The sequence below is a fragment of the Coenobita brevimanus genome, chromosome 47, assembly GCF_032717465.1.
Source record: "Coenobita brevimanus isolate Jiangsu-jjx chromosome 47, ASM3271746v2, whole genome shotgun sequence".
Taxonomy (NCBI): domain Eukaryota; kingdom Metazoa; phylum Arthropoda; class Malacostraca; order Decapoda; family Coenobitidae; genus Coenobita; species Coenobita brevimanus.
The window spans coordinates 28,113,273-28,131,057 of NC_137000.1; the positions used below are offsets into that span (position 1 = coordinate 28,113,273).

The 17,785-nt window shown below is 38.4% G+C and overlaps 1 protein-coding gene across 1 annotated transcript in view; it reads left to right on the forward strand.

Annotated features, from left to right (window-relative positions):
• The window catches only part of LOC145398956 (LIM domain kinase 1-like), a 102,123-nt gene extending 96,966 nt beyond the window's left edge, over positions 1–5,157 (forward strand). Inside the window, exons 18-19 of the mRNA XM_080271690.1 lie at positions 4,599–4,754; positions 4,809–5,157. Coding sequence (XP_080127816.1) covers positions 4,599–4,754; positions 4,809–5,050 — 398 coding nt within the window. The 3' untranslated portion in view covers positions 5,051–5,157. The remainder of the gene's footprint in view (positions 1–4,598; positions 4,755–4,808) is intronic.
• Positions 5,158–17,785: the final 12,628 nt, after the last annotated feature.

Genomic DNA, 17,785 nt, shown 5'->3' on the forward strand with positions numbered 1-17,785 from the left:
GGCCAGAGGATTGGTTAAAACATGAGATTTTTAATATGGGATATGGACCTGAATACATGGATTCATGACATGCATTATCCTAGGTTGCACTCATTGTTTGCACTTTGGCATTCACACTTTGGATTCTATCCCTAAAGCCATACGTAATGAAGTATTGTACATAGTGCAGGTATGAAGTCGCTGGAGTGGAGCAAAGATTTTTGAAGGTTTGAGTGGTGAGTGAATGTATGACTGTTTCACCAATTTCTCTGGTTATTCCAATGTTAGTTCTTCTTTTTGTGTTTTTCCTTTTCCTGTGTCTGCACCCAGTCCATTTAATAGTGGAAAAATGGTTATGCTGATCACCATCCTCATCATCCTCATCATCAGTTCATCGTCATCATCATCATCATCATCATCATCATCATCATCATCATCATCATCATCATCATCATCATCATCATCATCATCATCCTCATCATCATCATCATCATCATCGTCATCATCATCATCATTTTTATCGTTGCTTTGTATATGCTCTTTGTCAGTCTTCACAATAGTCTGTTTACCTTGTCTTCATTTTTTTTTTTTTTTTTTTTTTTTTTTTTTTTTTTAGGGACATAGAGTAGAAATTTCTTTTAACAAACTCCAAGAAGAGATATCCATAAGATCTGGTGGCCTCATAGTAAATATCTTTAATGGATATCTTAGATCAGTATGGTACAGTCTGCTCAGATTCCAAGTCATTAATTAGTAAGACTAGAATGTATCATTTTGCTTTGGTTGTTTACAGTTTATAAGGACTTCACAGTAAAGGAGTTGAAAGTAGTGACAGCAGAGTTGGAATGTAGGATGGGTATACAGAATGTTGATGGTGCAGTTTTGTTAGCAGAAAGTGACAGAGATCTACAAAGGTGGTGAGTGAATTTGAAAGTCTGCAAGGAGAAGATTGAAAGTGATTTTAAATCAGGGAAAAGTGATAGTGTTTGAAAGGAAAAAATACAGGAGTTTATTTGGGTGTTCAGTAAAGGATAGAGAAAAGAATTAGGAAGACCAGCAAAGAACAGATGGGAAGGAAGATACTTGAAGTTAACAGCTGTAGATCAGTGGTTCTCAGCATTTCATACTTCATGACCTCTTTGTGAAGTATCAGGTATCACTGTGGACCTCCATCACTTTTTCTCATAAACATGAATTGTGTGGTAATCATAGGGGCATTTGTGTTCTTAGTATAATAGGAAAAGTGTATGGTAGGATACTTATAGACAAGAGTTAGAGAAAGAACAGAGAAATTAGTTGGAGAAGAACAGGGAGGCTTTAGGAAGGGAAGATGTTGTGTAGATCAGATATTCATTCTTAGATCTTTAGTGGAAAAGTTTCTAGAGAAGGGAAAGAAGTTGTATGCGGCTTTCATGGATTTGGAGAAAGCATATGACAGGGTGGATAGACAAGGATTGTGGAAAGTGTTAAGAATATATGGAGTAGATGGGAAGTTGTTGAATGCTGTGAAGAGTAAGTACGATGGTGCGAAGGCTGCAGTGCGTGTGGATGGTGAACTAAGTGAATTTTTCTCTTTGAAAGTTGGTTTGAAACAGGGATGTGTCATGTCTCCATGGTTGTTCAATCTGTACATGGATGGGGGTAATAAAAGAGGTACAAGGTAGGGTAGTGGATGTTGGAGTGGCCCTGGTGAGAGAGGATAGTGTTTGGAAACTCCCTGTACTGTTGTTTGCAGATGATACTGTGTTGTTGAGTGAAGACGAAGGGGAGCTGCAAGGCTTGGTGGATGAGTTTGAGAGAGTGTGTAAGAAACGGAATCTAAAGGTGAATGTAGGGAAGAGTAAAGTGATGGTCTTTGAAAGAGGTGAAGTTAGTGAATGTACAGCGAGGTTGGATGGTGAGGAATTGGAAAATGTGAGTACGTTTAAGTACTTGGGTAGTGTGATGAGTAAGGATGGAGGTTTGGAGGGTGAAGTGCTTGAAAGGGTACAGCAGGGAAGAAAAGTTGCTGGTTCTTTGAAAGCAGTGATAAGAAACAGGGAAGTGAGCATGGAAGTGAAAAAGTTACTACATGACAGTATTGTGATACCAACTCTAACGTACGGAAGTGAAGCTTGGACATTGTTGGAAGGACACAAGTCAAGAGTGAGAGCAGTGGAAATGAGTTATTTAAGAGGAGCCTGTGGAGTCACGTGGAGAGACAGGCTGATGAATGAAGATATAAAGGAGCGTTGTGGTGTGGATGTGGATGTGATAGGAAGCGTTATGAGGAACACACTGAGGTGGTTTGGCCATGCGGAGAGGATGGAGGGTGAAAGACTGACGAAGAGAGTGTATGTGAGTGAGATGGAGGGGGGAAGAGGGAGGGGGAGGCCGAGGATGAGATGGAGGGATGGGGTGGAGAGGTATATGAGAGAGGGGGGTGTGAGTTGGGAGCAGGGCAGAGAAATGGCGGGGGACAGGACGACTTGGAGGCGATTTGTTTGTGGCCACCCCAAATGGGATTGAGGCGTCTGGGAATAGATAGATAGATAGATAGAGTGAAAATAATGAGAAAGAGTGATAGTATACTTATCTAAAGCAGAAAGAGAACAAATTCTTAATGCTTTATGCGATTGTTGACACCCAACATTAGTGTTAACATAACGTAATTTATGGCTGCTGTGTATGATTATTGACACCAAGCATCAGCGTTGACCTAACATAATTTATGGCTGCAGTAACAAAACCAATGACATTCTTGTCTCAGATTTTCCATGATTTATAGTGTGTTGAGTTAGTTTTAGAAGAGCATAAGTTTCCTCATCCCACTGCTCTGCAGGAAAGATGGCAGTACCACAGCAATTATTTGTTTGGAACAGTTAGGTAAACATCATCATCTGTGATAAATTTGTTGTTTATCTAAAATTTTAAGAATTATCTTTGAACTTCCTTTAACAGGGAAGATATTGGATGTTTTTAGAAGCTTTTAGAATTGTGCCCTTTGTATCAGAAAGTGTGGTAACACTAAGCAGAGCACTTAAGGATAATACAGAAGAGGATGCATACCAACCACAAATATAAATTACCATCACGAAGAATTAAAATACGGTATTGTACTCCTAGTGAAGAATCAAGAGAAATTTGAGAGGTACGTAATTCATTGCATCAGCAGAAAGCTCCATTGTATTCATAAAACTTTGATTCACCTACCCAACTACAAGGAACCGACTACTTTTGTACAATATACAGAATGCTGTGAAAGTACAGTACCCTCGCGTCCAACACGGTAATATTGACATGCACGAGTCACGTGTTGGACCAAAAACGTGTTGGACATACAACAGAGCTTATGGGGAAAAATTAATTATGTCAGCAACCCTAGGAAAAGTCACCCTAAATACCTACCATATACCAATACATATATTGGTACTAATGTAATTATAATATATGGTACTGTACTATGAATGATAACTAACCTTTTAGGATAGTGTTGGTGGGCTTGCTGGGAATGGAAGGTGGTATCTGAGGCTGTAGGTAATCCTACTGGGTCTCTGGAGGATGGCTGCTGGTGTCACTAGCAGGTAATGGCTGCTGCTCCTCCTCAATCTCCCTCATAAGTCCTTCGAAATTCCTCTCCCATTTCTTCTTCCTCTCGATGATTTCTAGCTTGGTGGCCTGAGGGAGGTGCTGCCGCGTCTTAGGGTTCTCAGAAGGCTCTCTAGGCATCGTGAGCAGGGTAAAATGCAATAGCAAGGGCAGAAAATGCAGCGAGAAAAAAGCACCGTCCAATGCGAATTATGCGACTGAGTGGTGCTGTGGCGGGAGAAATTTAAACAAAACATCACGTGAGAGCAGAAGCGTTTTTAATTGGGCGACATCATGATCATGTCATGATAGTGGGCGGGGGAGGCTAGTTGATTGGAAGTTTTGATTGGTTGTCAGCATCATGGGAACGTCCAGTATGGCCGTTTTGGACTGGGGATGATCGTGCTAGAGGCAAACTCTGCGGATTTCACCCACTTCTCGGAGCTCCGCCTGTGGTATGCTAACGCACCCATGTTACAGTAATTAAATTGTATTAAATCGTACTAATTTTTTGCCCTCCGTGCTTGACACGAATCGTGCTGGACAGACGCATGTTGGACGCGAGGGTACTGTATTTCCCACCACCCCTCAGCACAAACACACACACAAATACATTGCCATCATAGTCATTCAGAACCTTTGTCAAACAATACTCTACTGGAGCAGTTCCTGAACTGGAAGAAGTTTCGTAAAAAGTTCACTTATTGGAGAGACAAGAATTTGCTATGCAAGACTGATTTGAGGCAATCGCCTTTCTCTAGACCAGTACCAGCACAAATGCTGCCCTGCAGTTCACAGCACATTTATTTACCTTCTGCATCAGTTGTCACAGAAATCCCTCAACATAATGTCCACAGATTTTCTCGGAGGATATGGTGAAGAGGCCAGATGTATGCAGACTTATTAGGTGCATGCCAGTGTGAGCGTAGGGGCCACAGAAGTAACAACATATTGTACCAAGTTGCTTAATAGAGTGTAAGAGAAGTTTCAAGAAACCTCTGATCAAGATGAGACATTGTACTACCTAGATCCTGTACTTTTATGTTGTGCAGGTCGAAGTCACAGCAGCTCCTCTGAGGCATCAACTCCTGAAGCCCCAACCCCTGACCCCCGACATCCACCACCCTTACTGCGCACCATCAGTGAGGGTACCTATGCCACCTCAGACACTCTCAGTCGTGGCTCGTCATCTTTTTCCAAATCAGATTGTTCCAAGGTCACCCAGTCAGACAGTCCAGAGGATGCTAAGTCAGATTACCCAGTATTTGATCCACATGAGAGTATGATTAATGAAGCTACCTTGAACCTGAAAAAAGGGCTGAATTTGCACACTCTGGACATGGTGGCAAAAGACTGGAATGAAGGCTTTGACAGGACTGACTCAGCAATAAAGGACAGTAATGTGATAGTTGAAAGTAATCAAAATATTCCAAGCTCTCTTTCCTCATTTTCCAAGACTCAGGCCAGTAACTCAGTGGCAGAGATGGAGTGTACACAGCTATGATTTTCTTCCTAATGTTTTGGGGTGTATAGTCTTATTGTCCTGGATCATAATAATAAGTGTGTATATATACTGGAATTGGTACAATGTTAACTCAAAGCATTCCTTTCATGGTGATCTTAGTCTAATCATTCTTTATAAATCCATTATTACACAAAATGTCCATTTCATCATTTGTCTTAGATGCTGTATAAATGAATTATATATATATATATATATATATATATATATATATATATATATATATATATATGTATGTACTGTATAATGTATAGTGTATATAGCTTTTCCTTTGAATTTTGGGGAAAACCTTTGGGATTGGTGTTTTCTGCGAATGGAGACCGCAGGATGGAGGATTTATTGCGAAATACTGGTATATTAACAGAGTGCAGTACTGTACTAGAATTGGAAAGCTTATTATTGTATGATACATTTTGTTCAATTTATAGTTATTCTTTTGATTTTTCTTTGATTGATAGGTAAAAATTACTGGTACTGTGATTTTCCTCAAGACTATGAATGTGAATAGTGTGATACCAGTTAAATTTTGCATGGATTATTTCCAAATGTGCCAATGGAATCTTTTTATGACATAATTCTTGTCATCGTCTGCCATTATCAGCATACCAGCTCAGCAAACTGTCCATTTATTTTCATTTATTTATTTTTTGGTGATAATTTCCATTTTCTGTTACATGGTCCAGTTATTCACTACATTTGAGTGACATTATTATTTCATAGTTTTATGGCATGTAATGGAGAGATTGCTTTGCTGGATTTATTGTTCATGTTTCTGTGACAGTCATGCAAGCAATAGGGTTAGGGTTCTTAGGTAAGATCTCATTTGTTGTTAAGATTATAACATATTTCTATATGGTAATGTTGTTATTACTTTTTGAAGACAAATGTTTGAGGTACATAATTATTTTGATGTGTACAGTTGATATTGCAGTGTATATAACAGTAGATGTATATATAAATATATTTTAATAATTTGGAGATAGAAGTAGGAAGTGAATTAAGTTGCTAGGCTATATCAAAATACTAGTCCTGAACCCTTCCAGCTCAGTAATGTTCCTGAACAACAACCCGGAGGTCACAGGGCTGCTCAAGGTCATACAGCAGTACTGTCATTAGGTTGCTATTGGTGAGATTTTGTAGATTGATGAAGTTGGGTGCTTTGGTCCCTGTTCTATTTAAGATAGTATGAGTATGTGTTGGATTGCAGAGATAGACTGGAAGAGGTTTCCTTCATTTGACAGAAATACTGTAATGTGGCCCTTACTTGAATAAAGTACCTAAATGTGTCAATACCAGTGAAAGAGTTAATCAGAATAGGTTTTACTTCTTGAACTGGAAGAGGTTTGCCTCATCAAATAATAATTAATAATTGTTTGGTCTTAGTCAGAATGATATGTGCTTGTATGACAGTATCAGTGAAAGGATTAAGGAAAATTAATCACTAACCTATCACTGCAGTCTTTCACACAGTCAGATATACAAGATGGGTCTTCATGACTTGGACAGATGTGAGATGGAAGCGATTGATTAAAGTCAGTTTGTTCATAGGATCAAATGTATTTATTGTTTGCATAATAAATCCCATCAAGGCACTTCATTTCCCATTGTTAATGAAATCAGTAAGAGGAGTAGATGAATGACTGAATGGGTGCACAAATGTTGTGGTGTTAGTGCAATAGGGAACGTTAAATGAACTGAGCAGATACTGTATTTTCCCCTAGGCCATGGCATGCTTGTTAGGTCAAACATTCATGGTGCAGGAGATATGGGAAGGGTTGACTCTTTATCATTTTCATTTTCAGTTTTACACATGTTTTCTGAGTAACATGGGTCAGATGGTTGGTACTTCTCCACCTCACTCTGTTCTGCATCAAGTCTCGGGTAATACCTCTAGATGGAAGGTCAGCACACACCACCTTATCCTGTATTTTCCCTGGTCCATCCCCATTTACAACCTAGCACTTCTGTGTTTCTGCACTTCTGCTTTCCACTTGAAGCTCCCAACTGTCTACTCATTCCTTCTGAGAATATCCCATCATCTAGCTTTACATCATGCATCTGTTGGCACATTCTCATGTCATTTCATTTCAGTCTCACTATCCTCCTGTGTTTACATCCCATATTTCACTCCCATACACTGTGACACCTCTAACACAGGCACCAAATGCTTTTCCTTTTGTTAACAATGAGAAGATTTGAGATGTCGTGATGGGTAACAATTCTCTTAAACTTTTTCCAGTTTTACGCACCCTTTCAGTGGTGCTCTCCTTGGCATCACCCTGTGAACTCATGACATCACTCTTTTTCATATTCAGAATTTTCTTAGAAATACTTACCATACATAAACAGAAGTTGATACACAGGTAAATCAATCAATCTGCTTAGATATAGAATAAAATGGAAGACTCTACATACCTCTGTTCATTTCTGATGATTAGTTGAAGATACTTTCTTTTTGCCCATTTTTCCATCAGAGCACATTTTGGCCAGCTGGTACCTAGATGGGCGGGAAGTATCCACCACTGACCACTACACAAGACAAAGATTGTACCAACCCATGTCTGGTCGCACATTACACATTTACACATGCTTCTTACAATAATAAAGCACCGAATTTTGGAAAAATTAGGCGAGATTCTGGAAAGCATGCCATAGGCTATGGGAAGCATTGTGAAAAGCATACCATAGCCAAGAAAGATGGTTTGGGATGTAATAAGGGACTTGTTAACTCAGGATATTGTTGCTTGGAGGTCTAACTATTGCAGCCAGTCCAGATGAAGAATACTATATTGCACTGCACATTAGATAATAACTTATTGCACATAATAATCATTTCATTGCAAATGACACTCACTTTGAAGTGTCAGTCAAATACAAGAACATACTGTATCTATCTTTCAAGAATTTGGAACTTAATACACCTGGAACATCATGGGTTTGAGAAAATGGGAGAACAGAAGTTAGTTACTAGTAACTGGAGAAATGCACTTAATGTTGGTACTGTAACTGGAGAAATGCACTTAATGTTGGTACTGTATTTATTGTGACTTGGTTGAAACAGACTAACACCTACTAGGTCAGAGAAGAGAAAGATTGGAGAGTCCAGTACACTCACCTGTAATGTGACATTTTGGTCCCAGTATCATATTGTTATAAGAATTTTACTTTATACAGTTAATCAGTATATGTAAATATTATTTTTGTCCCAACTTTCTCTGCCATACCCCATAATGACCTCCAAAGCCTGCCCAGCCCCCTCTGACTACCCCTAAAAATACCAGGCATTCATAGGAAACCTAACATCACATTAATAAGCACTGGTATAAACACACTTTTTTTTCTTATATGTGATATGTGATGGTAGATGGGCTTGGTGTGAGGAAGGAGGATGTGCACATTGGTCGTTTATACTGTCACATGCCTCACACAATCCAAATGCACACATGCAGCAATGGAAAATGTCAGACTGGTCCATTTGGAGGTTATTGATTTGTATTATATAGGAGAAGGGCTCCATATGAACATCAAATTGATATAGAGCAGTTGCTCCTTTGCCCAAGGCAAAGAAGCAACTGATGAACACGTGGTACAAGGCTTTGTACCACGTGTTTAGTTATTGTCAATTCTGTATATAAAGTAATACTATATATATATATATATATATATATATATATATATATATATATATATACTGTATGTATATATATATATATATATATATATATATATATATATATATATATATATATAAATTGTTTATATATATAAATACGGTAATCCTTCCATTATCCAATGTAATAGAGCCAAAGGCATGTCCGGAAAGTGGTCCTGTCTGGAAAGTGGGTCCCTGCCTGCTGTACTGGTACTTAAGGACCCTAACCCAACCTAACTTTGAAAGCCTCCTAATTAACTCCCTACCGGACATGCATAGCACCTATTTAAACCTGTTTAAGACCCTATTCACACCAATAATGGACATAAAGCATGAAATAAATGAAAAGGAACCAAAGAATGGGGAATTGGAAGTGACTGTACCTCAGTCAGGGTACTTACAGCACGCCACACTGTACCTCAGTCAGGGTACTTACAGCACACCTGTGGCCACCTTCTCTAAGGCTTTGGCAGTGGTGGAAATGCTCTTGAAGCACATACAGTAATCCAGTGTTGTGCTGCACTTACAGTAATTCTTTGCACTGTGAGTTATAATTGTTTAACACTGCACATTGTTAATTGCACCACGCCAGTTTCAACCACCAGTTTGCTTTCCACAGTTAATCCTTTGCACTCTAAATTCTAATTTCTTAACACTGCACAGCACCGTAAATTCCCGTGTTGTCTACTGGTGAGGTATTGCAGTTTATTCACTGTTTATTCACAAAAAAACGAGCACGTGTGGCATCCACTCGTGATCGAAGTTAAGCAGTAACTGTTGGAGTGTTGGTGACAGGGAAACAAGTTGCCAGATCACAACGGCCATATTACCAAACTCCTCAATTTTCATTACCAAATTTAACTTTTCGTTACCAAATTCGTAAAACTAGCATTTATTCTTCACTAATTATATATATGTCGGGACCAACTGCCTAGCCCCGGGCTCCTACGCTCCTCATGGGGCAATGTAGGATTGGATGATTGGTGGATGGAAATACATTTAATCACTCTACTTATAATTAACAGCATGTTGAGTATTTTCACACTATGTAGGCTAGCAGATTAATCAGAGGGAGCAGACAATCCACCATCTCCATCCTGTTTATCCTCATACATGTGAAAAATCTATTTGGTAATGCATTATTCTGATTCATTACCAAACAAATTTTTCATAACCAAATTGGCCCACATTTGGTAATGAAAAATACCAAATGGCAACCCTGACAGGGGAGGGGGGAGGAAGGAAGGGGTGAAGAGGCCATGGTGTAAACAGCTGTTTGGCACCATGCGGCAATTTCAAATTATGGGAGGGGGAATAATCAGATTTTTTTGGATTTTTTTTTTTTTTTTTTTTTGGCCATTTTTCGGTTCCGAAGGTCCAGGCCCACAATGGCCGCTAAGTGGGGTGTCCGGAAAGTGGGCGTCTGGATAGTATAGGGATTACTGTACTATAGTGTCACAGCTGTATGTGTAAAGTTTCAAGTGTATTTTAAGCATCATTGAATTCTGTTGGGAGAATTGTCTGTCTATTTATCTGTAGCCTGATGCCATAATCCTGTGAGAGGTGGTCATTTGAGTTTGAGTTAGTTTTATGGGGAGGGGCACTAACCCTATGCCAACCCACTTTTTGACATGTAGGGAACACTTATGTGTTAGTTATATGGTTACCACCCAGCATTATCAATGGTTTCCTGACCTACAGAAAACCATATGGGTTGTCACTCAGTGTAAAGCCACTTGAAAAGGAAAGAAGAGTAAGAAAAAGTGACAGGAAAGTTAAGAAATAGGAAGAGAAGAGGCAGACACGGAAAATGAATGATAAAGGTGAAAGAGGAAGAAGTAGGTAGCATTATATCAAGTTAGTGGATGATGGTCCACATGACACTATAGAAACAAAAGACCAGATTATTATCATCATTATTATTTTTACTGTTATTATTATTATTATTATTATTATTATTATCATTATTATTATTATTAATTATTATTATCCATCCATCCATCATCCAATCCTGCGTTGCCCCATGAGAAGCGTAGAAGCCCGGGGCTAGGCAGTTGGTCCTGACATTTAAGATGAGAGTGACCAACCTCACTCATCCCTGAGTGGCATTACGTGAGCAATAAACCCCAATCACCCCTTGGATATAAACCTTCAATGGCTCAATCCGACTGGAGCACAATAATTACCCACTAAACCACCAGGCGCCAAAATTTGGTTATATGGTTACCACCCAGCATAGTAAATGGTTTCCTGGTGTACAAGAAACCATTTGGCTTGTCACTCAGTGTAGTCACCCACAGGCAGAAGGAAGAGGAAAGAATGAAGGAATGAAAGACAGAAGAGGGAGTGTAAAGTCACCTGCAGGCAGAAAGACAAGGAAAGAATGAAGGAAAGAAAGACAGAAGAAGATGGAAGGAAAGAAGAATGGAGGAGAGGACAGGGCAGACACCCAAGAGCAGCACTACATTGAGTGAGTGGATGGTGAGCGCCCCCACCTACCACTAATTATTATTATTAGTATTAGTATTATTATTTGGTGAAGTGCATGATCAGTGATTTGGCACCCCTTTTTAACATGGCATCACCCAGATTGACTCTATCAGATAAATTTATGTGAAGCTACAGAAGCTGGTGAGTGTTTTTGGCTTATCTGATAGAGCCAGGATTCCAGGGCTTGAATGATGATTGAATGGAAACATGGCCCTTTGGATTGGGCAAATTTGGGCTGTGTGGACATTGCTACTCCTCACCCTGCCCTAGGGTGGGAAAGGAGGTCCAGATGATGATGATGATTATTATTATTATTATTATTATTATTATTATTGTTATTATCATTATTATTGTGCCAATTTTATGGACCAGACCATCAGTTCATCACATTATAGGAGAATCACATAGTGGAAACATGCGTTGTATTCTAGGTGAGTGTACTGTGCTTCATCCTGCAGAGGACTGAATGAGCATTAGATTATATTTATGCTACAAGCAGATTGAGGTATTTCAAAGTACCCTACTGTATATGAAGAGGGATTATTTAATTGAGAGGCTAGAAGTGTGACAGTTAATGTTTATATGAGAGGCATAAAAGGTTTGACAGTTAATGTTTAAATGAGAGGCATAAAAGGGTTGACAGTTATGTTTAAATGAGAGGCATAAAAGGGTTGACAGTCAGCTTTATATGCTGTCCCCAGCATAATGTGAAGATACGTAAAAATGCAAAATAATTCGTGTTCAGGAAAGGTTATCGGGTGAAATAAAAAAAAATGGTAATTATGATTGTATATTTGATTATGGTATAATCATGTGAATTGCTAGTTCCACAGTAATTGCTGTAATGTGGAATATTATCAAAAACTGTGGGAGTAAAGATAAGCATTGCTGAACATTTTATATGTTAATATATACAGTACTGTATATATTTATAATATAAGTGCCATAAGAATCAGTAAAATTTTGTATAGTATATAGGAAGAAGCAGGGTGTTATTGTTCAGTTAAGCCTCATAGCTGATTATATGATAAAAACCTCAGAAAGTGTTCTGTGATGGTTGTAATATGATACACAGGACAGAGTATTGAGGCTACAAGAGGACTGCATGTAGTTATGTTAGTTCTCAGATTAATGTATTTGGGTGTGATATTTTAGTATGGCAGAGTTGTACAGTACAAATCAAGAGTGAGAGCATTGGAAATGGGACTGTTGTGGAATGTATGTGGGTTGTAGGTTGTAATGGATGAGAAATTATGAAATTCATGAAAGATGTGGAGAAAGGATGCCTGTTGATGTAAAGGGAGAAGAGTTTGCTTAAATGGTATGGTCACAATGATATTAGATATGAAAAGATTGAAGGAAAGGGTTATTTAAGGAATTTGGAGGGTAGAAGAAGATGTGGAAGGCCAGTGAGAAGAATGCTTGATAGGGTAAATAAGTGTTAGAGAATGTGGAGTGTGGAAGCTCAGAAAACAAAAGAATTTACACAGAAATGGATGAAGTAATGAAATACCATATTTTTCACCTTTGAGATGCTGCATCATGGAAAACACTCGGTGATTCTGGAAAGTTGGTTGTAAGAAAAAAGTTCTTAACTCATAACCAACACCACAGAAACAGTTGCTTGATATACAGTTGTGAGATTGCATCTTTGAATTTGCCCTTTTCAGCCTACAGAAAAACTACTCTGATGCATCTAGTTTTTAGATTGTCATTGATGTTAGTTAAAGTAAGTGCTTTATGGTAGGGAAAATATTTATGAGTTGCAAATGATGAGATTGATGCCTACATAAGAGGCTCTTTTGTTGCTGCTGCTTAACCCTGGTTTGTGTGGCCTAGCACACCCATTGACCACAAGTAAGCACTTCTTTAAGGTTGTCCTACAGGTACTGTACAGTTTATACACCATATAGGGAATCAGACCCTCCTAATGCCTCTCCAGGATTGGACCAGGGTCCTTCCCATAGCGAGGTGCAAGGAAATATGGGGAGGTTTGGTCCTAGGTGGATGCCATAGCTGCACCACCCAGAATACACAGCGCTGAAACATGTAGGCTCTTTGTCAGTCTGTATTTTTCATTAAACGTAAGCAAATCTCCACCTTAACTCCATCTTGGAAGATGCATGAATATTTTTCGGGGTATTAAAAAATAAAAAACACTGAGGGTGAAAAATATGGTATGTATAGAGATGCACAAGACAAGGGTTACATCACTTCTTATCCAGATTTGGAAATTGACAACATGTGTCTACCCCGCAGTAACTTAGAACAACTTATATGTGTGTCACATATAAGTGGAAGATGTATGCTTGTGAGATGGAGTCCAGAAATTTGAATGATGAGTTAATGGGTATTCAATATAGCCCATTTCTTTGGTGAGTTTTGATAGTTATCTTATATGTATGCTTTTCTTATCTTTTTCCTTGATTCCCCCCACCCCCCACCACTTTTATTAGTGGGAAACAGACACATTAGGGACCAGTGGAATGTGCTTAAATTTGGATTTGAACCCCTTCAGTCTGGCAATGTATTTTTCTTTTGTTCTCACTATCCTGAGACAGTTTCATTCATTTTGGAAGTGACAGTGAAAGTGGAGTCTTTTCAAATTCCTCTAGTTTGGAATGTCTTCCTGAAGTTGAATAAAATAATCCTTAATTAGGAAAATTAAAGTGGAAAACATTGTCATTGAACTGAAGGGATTAAAAGTGATGGACCTCTCAAAGCACAAAATACTGTGATGGTGAAAGGATACAGTAGTTGAAACAATGAGAGAAAGGGATGGATGCAAGGTGTATATGGATGCAAAACTGATTGATAAAGTATGTTATAGAAAGCTAATAGTATGTTATAGTGAGCCTGAACAGCATAGATGGTAGAAGTGAAATGTTCAGGATACCCAGGTAAATGGTAGGTACCAGTAGGAGCACAGATGATGAATAATTGGTGGAAATAGTCGTTGTTGGAAATGAGGAAATTGGATATCCTTGGTGAGGACATTATTATCTGTTGTTGAATAAAGAGTCTGATGGATAACAACTCAGTCTGGTATAGTTATGTTTTATTGTCTGTATATACAAGTTCAGTTTTAGGAAATAATGTTCAGTATTACCCCAAAGTTTGGTAATACCCCACCTTACAGTACCAAAGTAAGCATCACTGACCAATAGGATATATCACATCATCAAGCTTGGCATCCCATTCAAAGAAAGATATTTCACATATTTTTCCTTAATTGAGCTTATCATATAGTTCATGGGTAGATGTTCCCATCTTTTCATGTCATGAAGTTTGTCATCCAGAAATCTCATGGACACTGTTCACTGCCCTGGGAAATATTCTTCCTTAGTTATGTTTCTTAACCCTAAGAAATTGAAGTACTGCTGTATAACCTTATGTCAGTGCCAGTGACTTAACACTTCCAGTTTATTCCAGAGTTGTAGACTAATTATTTGTGCACACTTTTGAATTAATGTAAATGCTTAGATTACTGACACATTGGTTTCCTTTTATTTTAAAAGCCAATAATTATCTTAGGGGCTATAGCTGTAAGGTATCTGTTGAAATTTTTTCAAATTGTTATTGGTCAGCCACAGACAGCTTGGGACCTGAATTTCCGACCTTCGGATGCAACTTGTACCCCAATCAAAACTTCTTTGAAAAAAATACTGTACAGTACCTACGTGTACAGTATTAATTAATTTCTGGGTATGCTTTGATGTCAGTTTCTGATTTCACATGTGCATTAACAGTAATTGAAATGTAATCAAATTAATGAATGTAAAACATGAGACCAAAACTCTTGGCAGTTAATCGAGAGTTGTGTGTTAATCAGCTTAATTACTCAATATAGAGTTACAGTAAACAATATTGTATTGCTCTCTTTTAGGACCTTTCTTAAGACATGAATTTTCAGACTTCATTGACAGAATCTCATAATTATCTGACTAGTGTAAGGTTGTGGTAGTTACCTTGAAGGGGGATGCTTTATTGTGGCGACCAACTTGTGTAGGTTTATCAGGTGACAGAGTGCTGCTTGATGTCAGCTAGAATGTGTATTATGTATAGAGAGTTATTGACATGATAGATGAAATATTAATTAATACTGAGATATATAACAAAGCATAGTAATAATTATACTGTATAGTATAATAGAAGCTGATCAAGTTGTGGCCTCATGTGTTAGATTGCTCAGAATTTATTTATTTTATTACTAGTAGTAATCATTACATTTGTAATGACTGGATTTAGATTTACATAAATTTAGTTGAGGAATTGTTATAAAAGATTGTACTATGAGTTTTCCAGCTTCTGTCATTGAACATTAAGAAAAATAAACTGTTTCCTTTACCATACTTGTTGCCAAAATCCAGGTATATATATGAATATTTTAAAATTATGTATCTGTCTGTTGCCTGATGCATCCCCTCTAGGATGTCCCAAATAAAACAGACCCTCATATATTTCTGTCCCTGCTCAGATGCAACCATCTTTCGTCACACAGCCTTTCCACATGTACACCACCTTATCCTTCCAACCTTGTCGCTTGTGTCCTTCTTTTAGTCATCTTATTCTCATTCACTTTTTAATCATTCTTCACTTCTTTTCCTCCCTATGACCAAAACATCCTCAAGGTTGTACACTTCAAAGTTCAACAGTATCATTATTGTTTCCTCTGCATCACCTTTTACATCGTATTATTAATGAATCTGTTCATTAGGCAATGTGTGCCTCCAGATCACCCCATTCAAAAGTTGCTGTTCTTGGAAAACTTCATGATCTTTTCTTGACATGGCAATGTGTGCCTCCAGATCACCCCGTTCAAAAGTTACTGTTCTTGGAAAACTTCATGATCTTTTCTTGACAGAGCTGACCGTGCATCAGTGAGTCCCAGCCAGTTTGAGATAGACCAAAGGTCCAGCATAGCTAGGAAGTTTTGTTGTTGCTCAGTTTTGTGAGTCATCGGATTGGCTGGTAAGCAGTATATATGTGTTTATAGTGTTACGTAGTTGTTGTTTTTGTGAAAGACAAGACATTTAGCATCCACGGTGTAGTCTAGCTGAATTCACTGTGTCTAACCTGTTCTGTTGTGTTTCTAAGTAACAAAAATATTAATCCCTTTGGAATAAGGTGCCTCTAAAGTAGAATGAAATTGCCTGACATTTGGGAAGAATGACTTAACAAATGATGTCAGTGTGAACAAGGAGTTAAGTATGCTAAGCATCCTTTGGTTCATCTTTTATATCAGGACATATCTGGATTTTATATCTGTCTATCTATCTGTCTATATACCTAGGCTGCTTCCCCCAAGGAAGGGGAGGTAGCCGAGACAGGACGACACACTCCCCATTACTCATCCACTCAAACACATTCATTCGCATCTTAGCCCCAAAAAGGAGAAGGAACAGATCCTCACCGCATCACATATACATACATACATACATATATATATATATATATATATATATATAAAGTTTGAGCTTGGCCTAGTGCTTGATGCATCTTGACTTTGCTGGGACATCGAAACTTTTTTCTTTTTACATCATAGGAGTTTCATTAGTTTTTCTTATCTATGTGAATGCCTTCAAGTTTTTAGGTAATGTGTTGAGTAAGGATAGAAAGTTCGAGGTACTGTACAGCAGGAAAGAAAGGTTGCTGGTTCACTGAATGCAGTGATGAGGAATTGGGAAGTGAGTATGGAAGCAAAGAAGTCATGTTGTTACAGTATTGTGACTCCAACTATAAAGTATGGAAGTGACACCTTGAACCCTGTTGGAAGGACAAGTCAAAAGTGAGAGCAGCCGAATATGAGTAATAAGTGGGGCATGCGAAGTTACATGATGAGACAGGCAGAACCAAAGAGTAAATAAAGAGTCTGGCAAATGACGATGACTGCAACTCAATAACGACTGGAGAATATTTAAGGGAAATTAAAGACTCGAGACTAGCATTATAACATGATGGAAGTGACACCACACAGAACACTCTTAGTCACACTAGACATTAGCAAAGCTTTTGATGCCATCCCCCGCCACAACCTCACAAACAAAATACTCAACACAAAAATGCACAATAAACCAAAAAGATGGCTGGCAAACCACTTAGCAAGCAGATGTGCACACGTAACATTTGCCGTTCAGTCTTCTAACATCAGAAACTTCACAAACGGCGTCCCCTAAGGATCTGTTTTGTCCCCTACACTCTTTAACCTATACATGCACGACGTACCCACACCCCACAGCACATAGCTTCCTATGCAGATGATATAACACTTACATGTACGCACCAAAACGCAAACACAGCTGCACACATCATTCAACCTTACCTCAACACACTACACGAATGGTTCACCACAAACAGGCTCAAAATGGCCCCAGCCAAATCTACAGTGACTCTTCTCACAAACTGGACAGCAGAACACAGTCACATCCCACACCTCACCATAAACAACACCCCCCTACCCCCAAAAAAAAATCCTCGGTGTAACATACAATACATCAGTGTCATTTAAACAACACATCACAAACATTAAAAATAAAATAACACCAAGACTCAATGCTTTGAGGTCACTTGCCCAT